This window comes from Nannospalax galili, unplaced genomic scaffold (genome assembly GCF_000622305.1).
Source record: "Nannospalax galili isolate Female #2095 unplaced genomic scaffold, S.galili_v1.0 scaffold115, whole genome shotgun sequence".
In the NCBI taxonomy this organism is placed as follows: domain Eukaryota; kingdom Metazoa; phylum Chordata; class Mammalia; order Rodentia; family Spalacidae; genus Nannospalax; species Nannospalax galili.
Window position 1 is genome coordinate 387238 of NW_008340588.1, and position 20101 is coordinate 407338.

A 20101-nucleotide genomic window follows, 5' to 3' on the forward strand; every position below is an offset into this window, starting at 1 on the left:
AAGATCCTTTCAGATAGGAACCTTATCCAACCCTTCTACTCCTTCATTTGTTCCTTGCTGTTCAAATATCTAAACGGACTTTCTATTCAGTGAATAAATAACAAAATATCACTATGCTGCCATTACCTTTAAAGTTTCTAAAGACTATGAACTACACAATACTTATGTCACTAAAAATGATGCTTGTATGGGAATTCTGTCTTCACATTGCTAAAACCCAAGTTAAGTTTTAGTGCTTTTACTCAACATAAGCATGCTGTTCTCAATCACCAGAAAATTGTAAAAAAATTATACAAGTGTGGGTTTTTAATGTTTCTTCATTAGGACATCCCCTCAGTATATCCATGGTCTCTGGAGGTTGATAAAATTGAATGAGCTCAACTTTCTAATTCAACCCTCTAATTAAGGATCTTAGAGAGTCTGGACCTCAAAGCAAAACAAATTTCCTCCTTCCCTGTTTAATCACAAGATAAAGAAAATTACCTTCTCTACTTTCTCTAGCCACAACTCTCTCTCTCTCTCTCTCTCTCCCTCTCTCTCTCTCTCTCTCTAATCTCTCTCTCTCTCACACACACACACACACACACACACACACACACGCACACACACACACACAGAGACAGAGAGACTCTTCCACTGAATTCATCCCAGCCCCCACAAAACAGACTAAGAAAGCAAGTACTTAAGAAGTTTTACACTTTTCTCTGCACTCCATGCTATTATTTAAAATAATTAACACATCTTTAAATCTCTACCACAGGGGAGGTTTAATTATTTAATCTATCTGAACAGGCATTTGAATTTATCATTAGTCTTTAATGACTTGGAAGAACTTTTTCAGACCCCATCAGAGGGAAAGGGGAAGGCTTCCTGCTCTTCGTTTTCTTTCTGCTCTTCAAAGTCTCTTACCTTCTTGAAGATGGCTGAAGACTTTTATTTTTTTAAGTGGCACACAAGGTCCCCAGTTAAGCACAATCTTTCTTCTACAAGGTAATCTCTTACAAAGAAATTACTTGATAGACTTTGAAATATATTTCCATCTATTTACACATTTTAAAACTCTGTACAGATTGTGACCATGGAAAGCATCCTGCATGACAAGCAAAGAAGCAGGAACTTAAGCCAATGAGATAATGCCCTTTCTCTTACTCAGAGTGTGTCACTCTGTGCTTTCATTTTCTGAAAAATGTTTGGTAGTTAAGCACTTTGCTTGTCCTAACAACATAAAGGGAAGTTTGTATATCTGAGAGAACATTCTGTTTCATACAGTTAAAAACTGCATTGTAAGGAGCATTCCCACAAATGCAAGGGTGGAATCCAGGTTGGGGGTTGTTAATTTCAGATTTCAGTGATTTTTTGATAACATATTATTAGTCAGCTGTCATTATAACAAAGTACCTGAGATAATTAACCTTTAATGAGAAAAAACTTATTTTAGCCCATAGTTTTAGAGGTTCTAATCTGTGATCTGATAGACTCATTGTCCTTGGTTCTCTGACGAGGCGTGCCAAGTGGCAATGGCAGGAAACCAACTATTCACCTCATGATCATGAAACCAAAAACAAGAGTTAGGGGCCAGGACCCTTTCCTCATCAGAGGCACAATCCCAGTGGCTTAAGAACCTACTTTAAGAAGTCCTCAGTACCTCCCAATAGAGCCATCTTGACGACTAACCCTTCAATATGTGGTCCTTAAAGAGACATCCAGGATCCAAAGTACAACACAGAGTTATGTGTAGAACAGAGCCACTGGGTAATCTGTGTGTCACAGGTGACTTTGAGCTGTAGGTTCCTGACTGACTAGGGATTACCAACACCAACATAGGTTGCTGTGCATTCTTCCTCATCTGTGTAACCTCCACTTAAAAGAAATAGCCTCCTGGTTTTCTCCAAATGAGGAAATGAGGCAGAGCCATTGGGAGATTGAAGTCGGTGTGTCTGCTTTGTGCTTCCCTTGATTTGGTTGTGATTATTCCTGAGCCAGAAGACAGTAAGCATAACTTGTTGTCATACAATGTTCTTTTCCTTGAGATTCTGCTTTTTATATCTTTTCGTGTAGAATGCCTGTGGTTTTCCATGTGGTAGGGCATGGCTTTTACTTTCAACTGCCATTTTGAAATCATAGTTCTTTCTAACTTCATCTGTCATTCAAGAGTGAATAATGCCAAGTTGTTCCCACAACCCCTTAATCATAGAAGAGGTTTGTTTTTCCAGTTAAAAACTGAATATCCGGGGCTGGGGGCATGACTCCCCAGCTAAGAGCACGTGCTGTCCTTGCAGAGGACCTGCTATGTGAGGCAGCTCAAACTCCTGTAACTCCAGCTCCAGAGGATCCAACATCCTCTCCTGAACTCTCTAGGCACCTGCTTTCTCACATGCACATACCCACACACAGACACACACATATACACATAATTAAACGTAAAATAAATCCTAAAAATATGAACATTCAAATTCACTACCACCTCTATCAAAGGGGAAGTGTCCCTATTGGACTGTTAGATCCCTTTTATTGCTTTTCTTTGAAAGATAATAATCATAGCAAGACGTTAGTGTGCTGTGACATGAAGATAAGAGCTGAAATGAGAAGTTCCAGTGTTGCTTCAAATATAAAATATTTTCATTTAAAACATCTCTAAAATATTTTATGAGTGAATATAGTACATGTAAATTCCATACAATTTTTAATTCTGATGTTTGTATACTATGCAATTATAAGTAAGGATCTGTAGATAATCAACCTAAGGTAAGAGTTGAGAATTTCCCTCTTGGGAAATTCAGTCTCTCCAGTGTCTGTTACGTGGCAGCCCTGCTCTCTACCAGCATCACTGATAATTATTTGGGTGTCAGACTGACTCTGCTTTGAGTGCATCCTATAGAAATTCCCTTTCCACAAGACTATGATATGTGATGTTTTTTCATTTTGTGTAAATAAAGTTATTCCATATTTTATGTTATTAGTAAAGGAGTGATTTTGAACTCTGAGAAATTCTGTGCCACAGAAGGCAAGTGGGTATGGGCCTCTCAGTTCACCACACTGGAAGCAAATACAAACTTGGACCTCCATATTTTTCTATTGTCCTATTTTGAGGACCCTGCAGTTTTGTTATAGTCTAATTTTACTTTTATTTCATTTTAAAATAGCATTTGCCTTGAAATTACCAAATCATGTAGAATTTTAGACTATTAAAAAGTCAAAATTTCCAGAAACCAGCTTAACTAAAACAAACCCTAGTGTCATAATTTCTAACCTATTTCTCATCCAGCTTGATTGCAAATAAAATTTCCTATATTTAATATTGAACCAGAAATATTAACCTCAGTTAACATCTGCACTCCTTGGTATAAGTGACATGAATTTACACCTGCTGATCCTTATCACTTTCTTGTTAGGACCTGCCTCTTCAGTCTCTAAGTCCTCCTGTAATTTGTTTACTGCTCACTAAGATGTTAGGACCAACATGGCAATGTTCTGATCTTTTCTGCTTTGCTAAGCTTAAATAATAGAAGAATATAGATTGGAACTGTTATTTTCCTGTGGTCTGTTCATAGAGGGATAACTGTTGAATTTTTAAAAGCATGCATTAAGATAACTTACAGACTCTACATATTAGTGATCATTGGAAAGTTCTGGTAGAAGACTCGTCTCTCACTAGGGGACCAGAAGTCATGACTCTTGGGAAGTAGTTAGATATGTACCTTAAGAGTTCATATTTGGAATCAGACAGACATTCGAATTCTGGTTCTGCATTTGCTTCCCACTCGGGGTCTCAGGGTAACTGAATGAGGTATTAACAACCTTTCAAGTTATTATTCTAAAACTGGGGATAGGACTTTCTTTCCTTTGGTATTATCTTTTAAAATATTAAATGAGGTAAGGATTATGAAGCACTTGGTGCTATGTAAGCCAAGTAAAACAAATCATAAAATAAAGTTACGATACAACACTGGTGCATATACATACACGTAGGTAATACATGCATACATAGAAATTTTTAAAAATTAAAATATTTAAAAAAAATAAATAAAGTTACTATTTTAGAAGTCTGCCTTTCACTTCTTGATCACATAAGGACTGCGTTTGAAGTAATTTGCCCCTGAACTTCTTCAGATTCTCAAAACTACTAGCCTTGAGACTGATCATACATCTAAAAGGAACCATATAATTCTGTGCATGTAATTGAAGTGCAGCTAGGACCACTTTAGGATCATGGTTAATTTCCGTGTAGGAGAGCTTGCTTCTGTTTTTCTTTCCCCAAATTCCCATCAGGAGCTTTACTCTAAAGTCTTTTTTATACGCATAAAATGAAATCAGCCAGAGAGAGAGAGAGAGAGAGAGAGAGAGAGAGAGAGAGAGAGAGAAAGAGAGCGCTGAGCAAAATTAGCAGAAATTTCTGAGGGCCAAAGTATGGAAATACCATTGTGTTAACATTTCAAAGCCATCCAGAAGTATATGAAAATGTCCTCACAAGCAGCCAATTTTCTTGTAGGCCTAATGAGAGGTTTGGAATTTTGTCTTCTAGGCCAGTAAGAAACACAAATTCTTAGAACCAGGTACCTATCCTATGGCTTCCAGAAAAGGAATTTTGCTGTTTGTGTTTTATTTGAATGGATGTACTAATTTATACGTGTGTAAGCTTTTGACACAGGCGTATACTTACGTTTCATGTTTTCTATGCACACAGGCTTATAACTTCTCTTTGAGATAGTAAAACAATCACCTAATTTTTTTTTTGTTTTTGTTTTTCTTTAAAAGATGTCTAATGCCTAACATGATGGCACACGCCTTTAATACCAGCCCTGGGGAGGCAGGGTCAGGCAGATCTCTGCAAGATTGGTACCAACCTGGTCCATGTAGTGACTTCCAGCTGGGATTAAAGGTGTGTACCACCATGCCTGGCTGAACATGATTTTTTAATTTTTTATGTGTCTGCGTATATTGCATGCATTTGTATAAGTGCACCCATGTCATGCAATGCCCAAAGAGGTAAGAAGAGGGTGTTGGATCCCCTGGAACTGGAGTTATGGACAATTGTTAGTTGCCACGTCAGTGCTAGAAACCAAGCCCAGATCCTCTGTAAGAGCAGCCTGTTCTCTTAACCACTGAGCCAGCTTTCCAGTTCGTGAATTTTTAAAAAATATTTTATTATTTTAATTTTTAATTTTATGTGTATGAGTGTATTATCTGTGTGTACGAAGTGCACCTGTGTTGTGCAATGCCCAAGGGGCTCAGAAAAGGTCATCAGATCCCCTGGAACTGAAGTACAGACAGTTGTTAGCCACCATGTGGGTGCTCAAAGCTGAACCCAGGTCCTCTGCAAGAGTAGCCAGTGCTCTTAACTGCTGAGCCATCTTTCCAGCCCCTACACATGAGTTTTTATATCTGGGAATTTTCTGTTTAATGTTTTTAGACAGTGGTTGACCACAGGTAACAGAAGCCAGAGAATTAAAAAGTCGTAAGGTAGGCATGGTGGCATATGCCTACAATCCCAACATTCAAGAGGCTAAGAAAGAATTGTGAGTTCCAGACCAGGCTGGTGTATAGCAAGACTGTGCATAGAACACATGAAATAAAAGGACCATTGAGGCAGATTACTACTTATATAGAATCATGTTTTGTTGAGCTGCGTAGTTTCCACCATATATTGAATTGTGAGAGATGTAAACCCTTCATATGAACTGTCTCTTTGAAACTCACAGCATCATTCTAGGATTATGGAGGGGACAGTATCTTATCTACCCATCTTCATAGAAATCCTCAATCCAGATTGTGGCATGAACAACAACATGATTAGGATGGCTTGCCAATATCAGACACAGAAATCTAGCTTGATTCTGATTTTTCAATGAATCCTACTGTTTTTTTGGGGGAAAAAAAGTGTAACTATGGGGTCTATCTAATAATACACTCACTAGTTTAAAAAAACTTGAGGACCTACAACATAAGCTCCAGCTATTTTATTTGCATTCTAATAATTCTTATTTTGAGATGAAGAAGCAAAGACAGTTCTTAGCCCATAATTTATTCCATTTATATTATATCCATTTTTTCCTTAGCATGTGGGTAATTCATGTCATTTTTTCTGTGTCCATAACAATCACATGACCATGTGGACCTATGTTCCCAACTCTATCCTACAGAATGGAAATAGAAAATTAAACTTTCTACTGTCAGCTCCATCTGTCAAGGCAGACTGGGCCCTGTGACTCTGATAATGACTATGAAGGGTCAATGCTAATTGCTAATTTTCCTTTCTTGGCATTGTCCCATTGGGGAAGTCAGTGTACTGCTGTAAAGCCACCCTCAGGTAGTTTTAAAAGCCTGTGTATTTTCGATTGTGTTACTGAGCCCTTTCTGCAGAAACCCGAGTGTGCAGAGTCTGCAATCCAGGGAGTTTTGCGGTCAAGTGCACTGCTGCTTTTGATTGTTTCTGAACACGTGCCCTTCTTTAACTTCACCAAAGTGTGGGTTGGTTTCAGTGAGAATGTTTTCTGTGGGAATTCTAATCTTGAGACCTTGCCTTAAATGATCATTGTCCTTAAGTGATCTCCTGAGAGAGTTGATCTCCGGGGGTGAATATGTCCTTTGGGAGGAAGTGGTTACAAAATCCTAAATATTGTGAGTCTGAGAGACAACACTAGTGGGCAACTTTTTCCAAGGTTGTCACTGTGCAGCTTAGCAATCTTGCTTTAACAGTTGGGGGTTTTCATATTAAGATCATCTCTTTACCCATCATTGCCCTTCCCTCTGTGGATTCCACTTCAGTCAATAATCTGAAGTCAGCTTTCTGATGCTTTTTGTTTCCTGCCACAACAGAAAATGAGAGCAAGATTGTTTATTCCCAACATGGAGTTGGTTGTTGGGATCTGTTATTTTGACATTAACTGAGCATGTGCCTGGTTTGTATTTTACTGAGCTCTGGTATGTACAGAACACTGCTAGGTACTTGTGGGAAGAAGTATCAAGGAGAAAAGATTTTTGTCCTCAAGAAATTCACATTTCAGAAGGAATTTTTAATTTTCATTGTAAACTGCCAAAATTGAATAGAATTTCTTCATGCCACAGAATCCTTTTAACTTTATAGATTAACAGAATAAACTTGAATAAATGTATTAGGCTCCCCTAATCATAGACAATTTTTTAGTAACATTTCTCAACTAATTTTGTAAATCAGCATTTGGTAGCCTCATGGAAATTCATAAGAGTCACATCTTAGTTTCTATTCTTAAAGGAAAAGCAGTATTACAGATCTATCTTGTTGCCTTTAACCACTTTTATTTTAAAGAAACTTAAATGTGTATAAATATAAAATATATGTAAACTCCTTATGCTTATAGTTTTTATAAACTTTAAACAAAAATGAATAAAATTAAAAATAACAAAACTGAGAAGTATGCTGTTTGGTTCTTGCCTAGCATGAAGGTGGCCCTGAGTTCAATCCTTGGTACCACAAAAACAAAACAATGTTGTGGATGTGACTCAACTTGAGTTGCCATTTTTCCTTCAGCACAGTAATTCAGATTGTGAAACAGTAAAATTCAGAATAAAAGCAAATTAGACAGCATGACAGATATTAAAAATACCCACAATGATTACATCTGGTTGGAAGATTTATGGGTGATTTTCTAGTTTTGCTTTGTTCTGAGATGGTGTTTTTTTCTCAATGTCCGATAATGTGTGTGTGTGTGTGTGTATTATGTATACTAAAGAAATTAAATTTCATTAATTTAATGAATTGCATTTCATCACTTTGAGGTATCATGATTTATCTAATCTTTGTTTTCAAGTTTCCACATATGGAAAATTTTAATTAAATAAAACCTCTCCATAATAAATAAAAATTACATCATTAAAAAAATAATAAAACTGAAATTGGAAATTAATAATTTTGTTTTCTGGTATGTTCTTATCTGAAAAATCAAACCAGTTGTTTCACTGCTTAGTAGGTCATAGTGGAAACTGATGAGACGTTTCCCAGGTGGCATCCTGTCTCTGGTGCAGACTCCCCTTCAGCTCTTGGTCCTGTCGCCTTTGTGACTCAGATGAGCAGTGATGCCCCTCTGATTCACAGGAAGCCTATAGGCCGCAGTCCAGAGCCTGGCATCTAGATCATCACTTGACCCAGTTCAGTTAATGGAGCTGGGGAGAGCACTGAGTCTGTTTGGATATTTTGTTTTTATTCTACTTGCTGGGCCTCATTGTGGTGATAGACTGAGGAGATAGATACACTGCATACTTGTTGGCGATAGCAAATCAAAGTATGGTGTCACGGACCCTTACACGAAAACTTCTTTGGTTAGGGAATTGTTCATTTTTCTCCAAGATAATTTTTTTCCTAATTGAGCTTTTTAAAACCAATGCTTAGATCTCTTATTTAAAAAAAAAAAATCACTTATCCGGGTGTGGTGGCGCATGCCTGTAGTCCCAGCACTTGGGAGGCAGAGGCAGGCATATCTCTGTGAGTTCAAGGCCAGCCTGGTCTACATAGTGAGTTCCAGGACAGCTGGGGCTACAGGGAGACGCTGCCTCAAAAAGACCAAAAAAAAAAAAAAAATCACTAGATAATAGGCCTTGATTTCCATCATGTGCTTCCAACATGCAATCCTAAGGCTTGTGGGAAGTTGGCCTTCCTGGTTCTGACTTTCAATGGTCTCAAATAAGTTATCAGGGAGCCTGGCAGTCTAAGCATATTTTTAAATTTGTATCCAACTCTGAGGTCTTCATAGTCTTTGTTCTTTTAATAGTAGTTAGCTACTGGCTATAAAAGACAGAAAAGTAAAAAAAAAAAAAAAAAATTCTAAGGATTAGATGCTTCCTATACTGACGTATTATGTAAAATTAATCTAACCAGAAGAAAACAGGGACTGAACCTGTACCTTAACCCTGTAAGCTGGGTGGCTAAGGGCAAATCAATTTTTATATATCAGGGGCTCTTTCATCTAAACAGTTTAACCTCACCTTCTACCTCCTTGCCTTCAACTCTCTAAAGCAATCTTCATAAGACAGTTTGGATCTTGTAAATCTAAAATGCAGTGAAATCTTATGAAAATATCCAAGAACAATAAGATACTCTCTAGATAAGAACTAAATTTAAATAAGTAATCAGAGACTCATTTCATTTCATACTATGGTTATTAGAATATGTGGTACTTAGCACTCAGAGTCAAAGTGTATATATTTTTGGCCTCCATGTTCTACTCAAATGAAATGGCTTCAGTACCAGAGTTTTTAGTTTATTTTTTTTCATCTTATATGTTAATATGGTGTGCTTTGAAATAGCATGGGGTAAGTGAGGGAAAGAACAAGAATTTTTTTATTTAAATCATGTTCATATGAAAAATTTAAGATAGTGATACAAAGATAACTCATGAAACAAAAAAAATGGTGTTATCACATGTGTGTATGATAAGTGGCAGAAATAATAGCAGTGTGTGTGTGTGTGTGTGTGTGTGTGTATGTGTGTGTGTGATGTGTAATGCTGGTGTTTGAGCCCCAGTCCTCGCATATGCTAGACAAGCACTCTTCCACTGATATGCATCCCCACCCCACAGCATTGTGTTTGGTGTGTATAGGTCTACAGACATTTGCACATGCATGCACATGATCTAGTTAACCAGTCATGGTAACTAAGAATGTTTCAGTTTTCCATTATTTAAAATAACCATATTCCTTTTTACTGAAGTTTTAAGCATAGATGTTATGTTTCCCCCTAAAAATGAATTTGTCACACATAACTCAGAGATTTATCTTCAGAAAAATAGGTGGTTATCCCTAAGCAATCCCTTTAGAGTAGCAGGGGATAAATCTGAGCAGTTACTTTTTGGAGAGCAGGGGAAGAGTCTTTAAAACTGTTGCTTAGATTCAGACTCACACGTGGCTGCAACTCAGAATGGGGACTGGTTTGACTGGTTGGATGATAATCCTGTCTGTAGTGATATTTAGTTAGCAGAATGTTCAAAGCAAATAAAATAATCATTTTTCTCCCAATATTGGAACTTAGAAATGTGCTGTACACCATGTGCTTCTTGTTGCATGTTTTTTTTTTTTTTTTCCTTTCCTTTTCTTATAGTATTGGGAGGAATTCAGGATCTCCTGCATGCTAGGCAAGCACCCTATCCCTGAGCTATATCCCAGACCCATGATGTTCTTCTCAAAAACAAGGACCATGTCTCTGAGGAAATTGTATTCTCATGTATTCTATGATACATAGCATAACTGCCATATAATAAGTACCCAAAATTCTGTGACCATTATAGAAAATGCGGTTTACCAGTAAGTAAAGTAAGTTGTATCCCCAAAGCCTGTCATATATATTTATTCTGTTTCTTTGTCTGAACAGGGAGAAGATTCAATTTATCCGAACTGAAGGGACCCCTGGATTGGTGCGCCTTTCAAGTGATGCAGACCTTGTTATGTTGCTGAGGTATGAAACACTAGAACTTAAAGTAGAAAGGCTTCTGTTATCAAATACTGTGGCACATTCTAGAAAATATACTAGTAGCCTAAAAGTGTCTCTTTATCCTCAAAGACTTAAGGAAACTGTCACATTGAAAATTCAGAATGCAGCTTTTGTGATAATTCATTGCAGATTACATCTGTTAACACTGAGATTTATTTAATTTTGATTTTAAACTACTGGTAAAGAATATGGTATTAGCAAAGTGAAAGGCTATACAGATGAATAAAATACCCCACTCACAGACTGGAACAGGAGGGCAACCATATAAGGTATACACAGCTCACCCTTCAGTGTGGAACAGCGGTCATCTTTATATTTTCTTTCCATTTTTTTCCTTTGTCTCCTTTTGCTGACTCGACATATTATTTATTTACTTTGTGGTTTTGAACGTTTGGGTTTGGGAAATAAAAAAGTTGAAGTTTGGTTCATGGTATTGCCAGTTTGATAGCCCTTCATGAAATTGACTAGCTGTCTTTTCATTCGTGATGGTTAAACTGACTTTGGTTTTAAATTTTAGAGTAATTTGGAAGGGCAACTGTGAAGTTTTCAGACTTTCTCATGTTTAATATCATGCCTCAAATGTAGGTAGGTCAGAGTAAAATAATATTTTGTTCAACTCAGTGGTGTGGACTCTGCCCTGGAGGTCTCTGTAGAGTCTCAGGCAATGGGTGGCACCCCGGCCCCTCGGGTAATGCTCTGTGTATCCCTGAGTGCTCAGGGTCCCATTCATGCTTTCTCATGTTGCTCTTGACCCTGACCATTTCTGATTTTCTGCCTGAGAGTTAGTGTATTTGTGCTGTATTTTAAGCTGCTTTCTAGCTGCTCAAAAGTTTGTCTCCTTGCTGCTGTTGAAGCAGGATTTCCAACCGGCTCAATCGCTTCCCTTAACTCTTCTCTTTGCTTCACTGTGAAGGTCTTTGGGGCTGCCAATCTAGCAGGTGAACCTTTTACTGTGACATACTGAGCTAGTTCTGAAAGTAGTATTGCATGCCTGATCGTCAGGAAGACTATTGGTCTAGTAATAGCAGAATATGGTGTTTCTACCAAAATTTAAATTTTTGTTATAAAAGTCTGGCTAGGGTATGATTCTTTGCTTCTTATTAGAAATTTAAGTTTTGTTGTTTCTTTTTTGTTTTGAACTAATAATTTTTCTTTTAGAATTAGAAAAAATAAATTAATATAAAACAAAAGTCATAATAGTGAGGTCATTTAGGTTCTCTGCCAATTTAAAAAAAAATAAAAGGCAGGAAAGCGAGATCTCAGTGCTTCGCCAAGTTTATTGAAAGCAGAAGCACACACACACTTTGTTTGGGCCATCTTAAATGTTTAAGTGAAAAGTGCATTAGTCCACCTAGAGCCTCTTCTCCTTGCCTGTCTGCCTAGCTGAGAGCTGTCTGACTCCTAGTCCCTGCTAGTAGGTCATTGAAAGGTCCGTGGATGGAAAGACAGAAAAGGGAATGGGCGATGTAAGATAGTGCAGACCTTTATTTGGGGGAGAAAACCTGCAGAGGGAGTTTCTATAAGAATCAGAGCCTGTGGCTTACAAACTGGAATACTTATAGGGCAGAAGAAAAGTGTGGAGAAGGAGGTTGGGAAGCTTCCTTTCTTTGGCCCAAGATTGATTGGGTGAGTAGTGAGTGCAAGAATGCCAGGTGATGAAAAACATCTCTTATGGCCAGCCATTATCAGGGAGTCTTCAGGGGTCAGTGGCAGGAATCTAGGAAAACAAGTCTAGGAATGCTGATTACTGTGGTTTTGGGAAGCTGCCACCATTTAACCGAAAGGAAAAACTTCTCAAAATGGCATGGCCATGGCTAACAAGCATGATTGTTCTTCATCTGTCTCAGTTAAATAATCTTTGGAAGGCATAGTCTTAAATATTTTATTTAACTATAGCTAAACAATTTCTATTTGCTAGAGACTGGAATCTACATGAATTTGTATATGTTGTGTGGTTGCAATCATAAGTATTTTAAAAACTCACATACAAAGAGCAAGGATCTCTCATATTGTCTGGGCTTGGTGAGATTGTGGTTTCTATTAGTACCACTTCATTGGAGTACAAACAGACAATGACTTGTATGTTAAAAAGGCTATGTGTGGAGCTGGAGAGATTGCTCAGCGGTTAAGAGCACTGACTGCTCTTGCAGAGGACCCAGGTTCAATTCCTAGCACCCACATGGCAGCTACAAACCATCTTTAACTCCAGTTCCAAGGGAATCTGAAGCCCTCTGACCTCTGTGGCATTCGGCATTGCACAACATGGGTGCACTCACACACATGCACATAAAATAAAAATAATAATTTTAAAAAGGCTATGTGTTTGGATGGAGCAGCTCTGCTTTTACGCTTGTATTATATTCACATTAAGAAATACATACACAAGGTAATATGTAGGGGATGATCATTGTACCATTATTGATTAAAAAGCACAAAGTGGGAGCAAAAGTAAATATTTTTCAAAGGGGATAGGGATCACTTGAATGACCTGATATACAGCCAGCAAAAGGAATACACTAGATCCCTACACATCCACATACATATCTGACTACAATAATATTGTTGAAAAAGAAAAAAATACTCAAGCATGGTAAATATTTACAGAGAATTTATGTAATTCTTAACATTGCACAAGGCAAAATTGTACGTTTTATCTACACATGTATGTTTCAGAATGTAGAACTATGGAAGGAAGATGCCTGTTAAATTATCATAGACAAGAGCAAAAGAGACTTCTGATGGAATGGGTTAGCGTGAACGACCCAGGCTTCTGCTCAATGTGGAACTTTTCTCCACCTCTTTGGCTAAAGCATTTGTCTGTTTCTTGTGTTTCCTCAGTTTATTTGAAGAAGAGATAATGTCATACGTGCCTCCACATGCCTTACTCCACCCCAGCTACTGTCAGTCCCCGCGTGGCTCCCCTGTGTCATCCCCCCAGAACTCACCAGGTGAGTCTGCCTTCGGCTCCTGGGAGATGCTCTGAAGAGAGCAGGTAGAGAGTGCTGCATACATCCTAAACATCACAAGTAAATGCTCTTTGGTATCTGCTGCCTTTTAAAAGTAGCTTATTTCCTTGTGAACTCATTTTGACAGAACGATAATGAATACAAGGGTTAATGTATATCATACTCAGACTTTTCATTTTGTTGTGTAGATACCTAATGTTTCTTGGAAAATATTTGCGCATAAGATACTCTGGGAGGTCTTCTGTTTAAAAAAGTTCTGGTGAGACTTTACCATTTTGATAAACTATAAGAATCAAGTCCCCACTCTCAGGAAATAATATAGAATTTAAATTATTCAGTGTAATGGACTTGGGTATTTTTCCCTGTAATATTCACTAACTACCTGAGGTAGGATGAAGAAAAACAAAGATGAATGGGCAGCTAGAACATGCTGAGAAACTCAAATGTGTGTTTGAACTCTTTTTGAAAGAGGTGGATATGAATTGAGGGGTGAATGGCTGGATGAATAAATGAGTGGTGTAAAGTGGAGCTTAGCAAATAAATTTTTAGGAAGGTAGCCATAACATTGACAGGACATCAATATAAGCAATATGTTGTTCACACTTTTATAGCTATTAGAGTTTAAAACTATTCAGTAGAAAGCCAAACTTCAGATATATCAGTAGAAGCTGCTATGTTCTGTAATATATTACATTGATTCTTACATATTGCTATGATAATGAAGCTACAGTCTTACTGAATACTGCAAACAGGGAAAAGCTCTATTAATTTGTGCACGTAACATGAATTTATTGAGCATCGACTGTGATTCAAGCACTGAATTAGACCCTGGTAGTATAAAGATTAATAATATAGTCTCTGCTTTTGAAGGGTTCATGGTGGGGATGGTGGGGCATGAGGCAGCAGTGACTCTGAAGCCCTGTGGCTAGTGCTGTGATGAAGAGACTGTGGGAACAGTTGTTTGGGGAAGATGACGATAAGAGGGATGAAGGAGCCTTGAAGGATGGGTGAATAGAAATAGGCCAGGTAGTCATTGGGGACTTAGCTCAGTGGTAGAGCTCTTGCATAGCAAGTATAAGGTCCTGGGGTTGGTCTCCAACAATTGGGGGAGGGGATCACACACACCAAAAAAAGAAAGGAAGGGAGGAGGGAGGGAAGAAGGAAAAAAGAAAAAGAAAAAAGAGAGAGACAACTAGAAGCTTTCCAGGTGAATCAAACAAATAAGGACATTTTAATCAAAAGAGTAGCATAAGCTAAGCCATAGAATCTGAAAATACTGGGGGAGAATTATTAGATAGAAGAGGAGGGCAGTTCTCAAAATGCAGGTTGGAAATTCAGGCCAAGTCCAGAGGGTCGTTAAAGTCTTGCTTTCAGACCTATTAGGTATAGATCCTGCTTTGGCAAAGTTAATTCATAACTTCATCAATTTTAAGTCCAGTGGCCTGTCTTTGGACCTCATCCTTCCTAAACCCCTTGAGCATCTGGTTGCATTAACAATACCTTGAAAACTGGCTTTTGATGAATCCCCTGAAATTTCACAAAAAGAAAAATGCCACTAATATCCTGTTTGATGAAGATCAGTTTGATGGCAAAGAGGAGGATGACAGAATCTAAGAGAATGGAGACAGAAGCCATTTGGGAGGCTGACATAGTAAAGGGTTGGACTTGGGGGTAGCAGTGAAGGAAACATGAAAATGAAGTAAAGGGATGGACATGTAGCATGCTGAGACATTAGGACTTCGAGCCCAGGTAAGGAAAAATCAAGGAAAATTTGAAGGGTGCCCACAGTGCAAGGCAGATATTAAGACAACTCACCAAGAAGGGAAGAGTACACCGAACTCGTGGGGAGAGGTGAAATGAGTTTGGTTTGGGATATGCTTAACTGAGAAATTTGGGCGTTGTCAGATGAGATACCCAAGACAAGTAGAAAATACAGAGGTTGACAGGGATTCAGTGTCCTTGTGGAAGCCAAAGTTCATAGGTTAGATTACAGGAAGTGATAAGGAGATAAAAGAGAGGATAGTCATGTGAGATTCCTAATAGAGAAGGGCTGTGCTGAGGTAGAAGAATGAGTCAAAGAAGGGAGGCAGTAGGTTTTACAGTAGAATTAGGAGAGTGTTTTCAGGGGAATCTGTGTTCAGGGAGGTGTGATTAGTATAGCCAGATGCTCAAAAGACTAAGAAAGGATGAGGTCTGAAGAGCATGTACTGAGAAGTTATCTTTGCCAAAGCAGGCTCTATAAACTAGTAGATGATACACTGGACTGTGCCAGCTACAGCATGGGACAGGATGCTAAGTAAAAGCCATGATCCTTTCAAAGAGTATGGGTTTACGGGGCTGGAGAGATGGCTTAGCAGTTAAGAGCACTGACTGCTCTTGCAGAGAACCAAGGTTCAATTTCCAACACCCACATGGTGGCCACAAACCATCCTTACCTCCAGTTCCAGGGGAATCCGAAGCCCTCTTCTGACCTCCACGGCACTGCATGACACACATGCACTCACATACATGCAGGCAATACACTCATACACATAAAGTAAAATAAAATATAAAAATAAAAGTACGGGTTTCACAAAAGCAAAACTGGACAGTAGTTAGAAGCAGAAAAGAGAAGGAAGGGACTCTCAGCTGGGGAAAGTGATCATGCTGTCTGAGGCAAAAAAAAAGAGCCATCACTACAGCACAAGCCTTTGAGAAGGCAGGACACCATAGGCAAAAGCATGGGTCAGCTTAGGAACAGGAAAAGACACCTAGTTGGATGACATGATACAGGGTGAAAGGAAGTGCATGTATTATACTCCAGGTAAGTTTCAAGGTGTAGGGAAAGATCAGAATTTACAGCTGGCCTCAGTGTTGTCTTTTACCAACTGAATGATTTGGGGCAATTTATCTGCTTTATGAAATTTGATTTTCTTTTTTAAATAAAATCAAGATAGTAATAATCACTTCACCTCTCTTGGCTAGTTTCAGGGAAATACCTTGCCTGGTACCTGGTGCACTGCAAATATTCAGCAAACATTAGTTTATCTCTTTTTCTTCCTGGAAATTTTATTCCAAAAAGTTTACTTTATCTCTCTGTGAGCTACTTATCACTGGCATATATGATTTCATTTTTTTCTTGCAGAGCTTGACTGACTTAGATTTCTTACCTTTTTTTTTTTTAGCTTTATGTGTATGAGTGTTTTTGCCTACATATATGTAAGTGAACCACCACATACATGCAATGCCCAAGGAAGGTATCGACTCCCTTGGAACTGGAGTTCCTGACAGTTGTTGGCCACCTTGTGGGTCTGGGAACCATACCTGGGTCCTCTGCAAGAGCAAGTGCTCTTAACTGCTAAGCCATCTCTCAAGCCTCTGACTTTGGTTTTTCATTATTCTGAGAGATCTTTGTCTTAGGTAGGATGCATGGTAAAGGTTTTTATTGGACTGTCTCTTTGTGTTGCTGTTTTACACTTAAAGCCACATGGAATATTGCTTGTGCCAGTCAAGGCCCTTCTTTTTAGGCTTCTGTTGAGGCTCATCCCCCTGAGAAAAATGTAGATTGCCAGATTCTGTGTTTGCTGAACCTCACAAAAAACACCTTGATTCTGGCAAGCATTCTAAATGATCACAAAGGTCCCATCTTCATTTGGACTCCCAGATACACATGAATAATACATATAGTAATTAAATGCATTTTGGAAGCAGATTTAGGGTTAAACATTTTCCAGTGACACATGCAGTCTAACTATATTGAAATTGCTAGCAGTGTTTGTGGTGGTTTCAATTTGCAGAATCTCCATATTTCTGGCCTGCTCTGTTCCAGTACTCTGTTTGATGTTGAGATTGTGATGGACTGCCTGGTAGCAGTGGAAGCTGCTGTAAGTGACTCCACATGAGCAGGCCACATCTCAGCAGCCTCCTTTCCCCTAAGGAGTACTTTTCTATTTTTCTGAATAAAATAGCTTTTGCTTCTACCAGTTTTCCTGCTGGCCGGCTTTGTAAAAGTCAGCATTTAAAAATCATTTTTTAAGTGGTCTGGTCCTTTCCTTTTTACTAGAATTTCACTCATTTTAGTGGTGTGAGAATAATACTGTGAAAATTATGGCAATAATAAATTTTAATAATTTTCATTCTGAATGCCTAGGAACCAGCTAATCTTTCTGTACTTTTCCTCATCCCGAGCACATGTCTTTTCATAAGAGAGGGGCTTTGGAAACTTTGACTCATTATTTTCTGCAGCTGTGAGCGTATTCACCTAAAATTTGTCAAAATTTTGGAATGTGAAGGTTTGTTTTTCTAGGACCATTATAATGCCAGTCCCACCACAGCTATGCCAGAAGAAAATGATCTCTGCAAACACCATACGGTTTATTATGCCAAATAGGGAACCAAGAAGTTTATTTAAGCTGTGCATTTCTAGGAATTTAAATGCAATGACACCTAATTTGTCTAATATTATTGGAGATGTGCTTTTTAATAAAATTTTTCCAAGTAACTTAAAACTATGACTTTAATTGCATGAGAGTGTTCTTCTGCAAGAACAACCAGGGTTCTTAACTGCTGAGCCATCTCTCCAGCCCCTAGACATCTCAAATTATGTAACCATAGTATATAAGCTATTTCTTAAAACAACTCAAAAGAATTATGCTTCTCTTGAATCTTAAAAAATTTTTATTTGATCTTTATTTTACTATCACTGGCATAGGACTTGGACAGGAAATTGTATCTTCATTTTCCTTAATTGAGCAGTGATGATAAAAATAATAGCCACTTATAAATTTCTTGTGAAGATTTCTCAAGATCCTCCTATGTCTTTGATCTTTATTTTCTGTTTCTCCATCAATAACTGTGCCATTGAATGCTGATTCCTTATGACGACTTTCTGAGCTGTCTAGGTTACTGGTCTGCAGTGCCTCAGACTGGATATGGACAACTTTCTTGTGCCACACTGTGTGGTGCCCTGCCATGGTCCTCATCAATTCAGCAGCAGCCTGTGTTCAAGTAGTCTTGTTCTTTTGCAATGTAAACAATATTTTTCAAATACACTGGAAGCCATTGCCCATAGTTAGACCTATGGATGTCACCCACATGTTACAGTTGATCTTCCTGTAAGGGAATAGTGGTTCTCAACCATGGCTGCGTGTTAGAGGTATCTGGAGAGCAGGAGAAAACATTCATGCCTGAGTCCTACCTCCAGTGCTTCTGATGTAATGCATTTTGGGTGTGGCATGAACTTTGGAATTTTTTAAAAGCTTCCTAAGTGATTCTAATATGCAGTCAAGATTGAGAACCATTGCTTCCCAAATTTTTTAAGGTTGAGTTTGTTTTCTTTATTACATAACTCCTGGTTTTTTGAGTAAAAGATTGTAACTATACAAACAAACCTTCAGACAGATTAATGACCAGTAGCATCTGTCTCTAAAGCCCCAATGTATTTCCCCAGGTGTTGAGAATTTACCTGTATGCAGATGACATTATCAGCTAGCACACAGAAGGCTTATGGTGTAGGCACTGTATAGTGTCATCCACACATGAACTCATTTCACCCAAAAGTGTGTTCTGGTCTCTCACACAAACTCCAGTACTGTGTTATCCAGTGTCTGAAGAGTATCCACCAACTGTCATCACCTACTCAATATAGATAAAGTTTCCTGTGCCTCTGGCCACCAGCATCATTTCCCACATTGCTTTTTACATCTGATTGACTTGGTCAGATCCCAAACATACTACCACTGGCATAGGACTTGGACAGGAAACCGTATCTTCATTTTCATTAGTTGAGCAGTGATGATGAAAATAATAATAGCCGCTTATAAATTTCTTGTGAAGATTTCTCAAGATCCTCCTATGTCAAGTGCATTATCCCTAAGGGATAGCCGGTACTTATCAAATGATAGCTATTGTTGTTATTAAGAAGTGATGCTATCATCAGAGCTTCCTATTGCTCCTCCTTACTTTTCTACTGCTACTAATTTGTGTTTCACAGGGTAAATGTTCTCTGAGTCACTGTACTCCTGACTAGTCCTTATCCCCCCAGGCCTCAGCTGCTGCATAAATTCCTAACTGGGTCTCCACCCTTCAGTTTCCTTTCCTGTTTCCCACCCTTAATCTTCCCTACATATTCTGAAGAGAATTTCTTCAATCAAATAATCAGTTTTCATTATTCCCTTCCTCAGTTATCTATAAAGGTCCTTTTTAATTTTTCCTTGCACTGTGCCCAAACTCCAGGATCAGGAGTTTTTTGTTTTTTTTTTACAATTAAAGTTACAGTTTTAACAATATGCAAAATATTACACTTCAATCAAGTTTTCATTATTCCCTTCCTCAGTAATCTATAAAGGTCCTTTTTAATTTTTCCTTGCACTGTGCCCAAACTCCAGGATCAGGAGTTTTTTGTTTTTTTTTTACAATTAAAGTTACAGTTTACAGTTTTAACAAAATATTACAGTAATTCAGATTTTTTGGCATAATGATTACAGATTTGATAAATACATTTTATATCTCATAATAGCGATGAGGATTATACAAAAGCTATTAAAACAATTATGAGAATAAATTCTATCGTCACCCAAGTATCTAAAGCCATTTTCCCTTGCGTTCCTCCAGAATGATTTGCTCTCATTCCCCACCTCAACCTGAGGAACCCCAAGAAGACACTTGTTTTTTTTTTTTTTTTTTTCATACAAAATAC

At 38.1% G+C, this 20101-nt stretch overlaps 1 protein-coding gene across 8 annotated transcripts in view; it reads left to right on the forward strand.

The window, feature by feature from the left end:
• Hecw2 (HECT, C2 and WW domain containing E3 ubiquitin protein ligase 2) overlaps positions 1-20101 on the forward strand; it is a 416509-nt gene that overhangs the window by 346156 nt on the left and 50252 nt on the right. For all 8 annotated transcript variants that reach the window (XM_029564734.1, XM_029564735.1, XM_017798837.2 and 5 more), the window contains 2 exons: positions 10340-10423; positions 13298-13407. In XM_029564734.1, coding sequence (XP_029420594.1) covers positions 10340-10423; positions 13298-13407 — 194 coding nt within the window. The remainder of the gene's footprint in view (positions 1-10339; positions 10424-13297; positions 13408-20101) is intronic.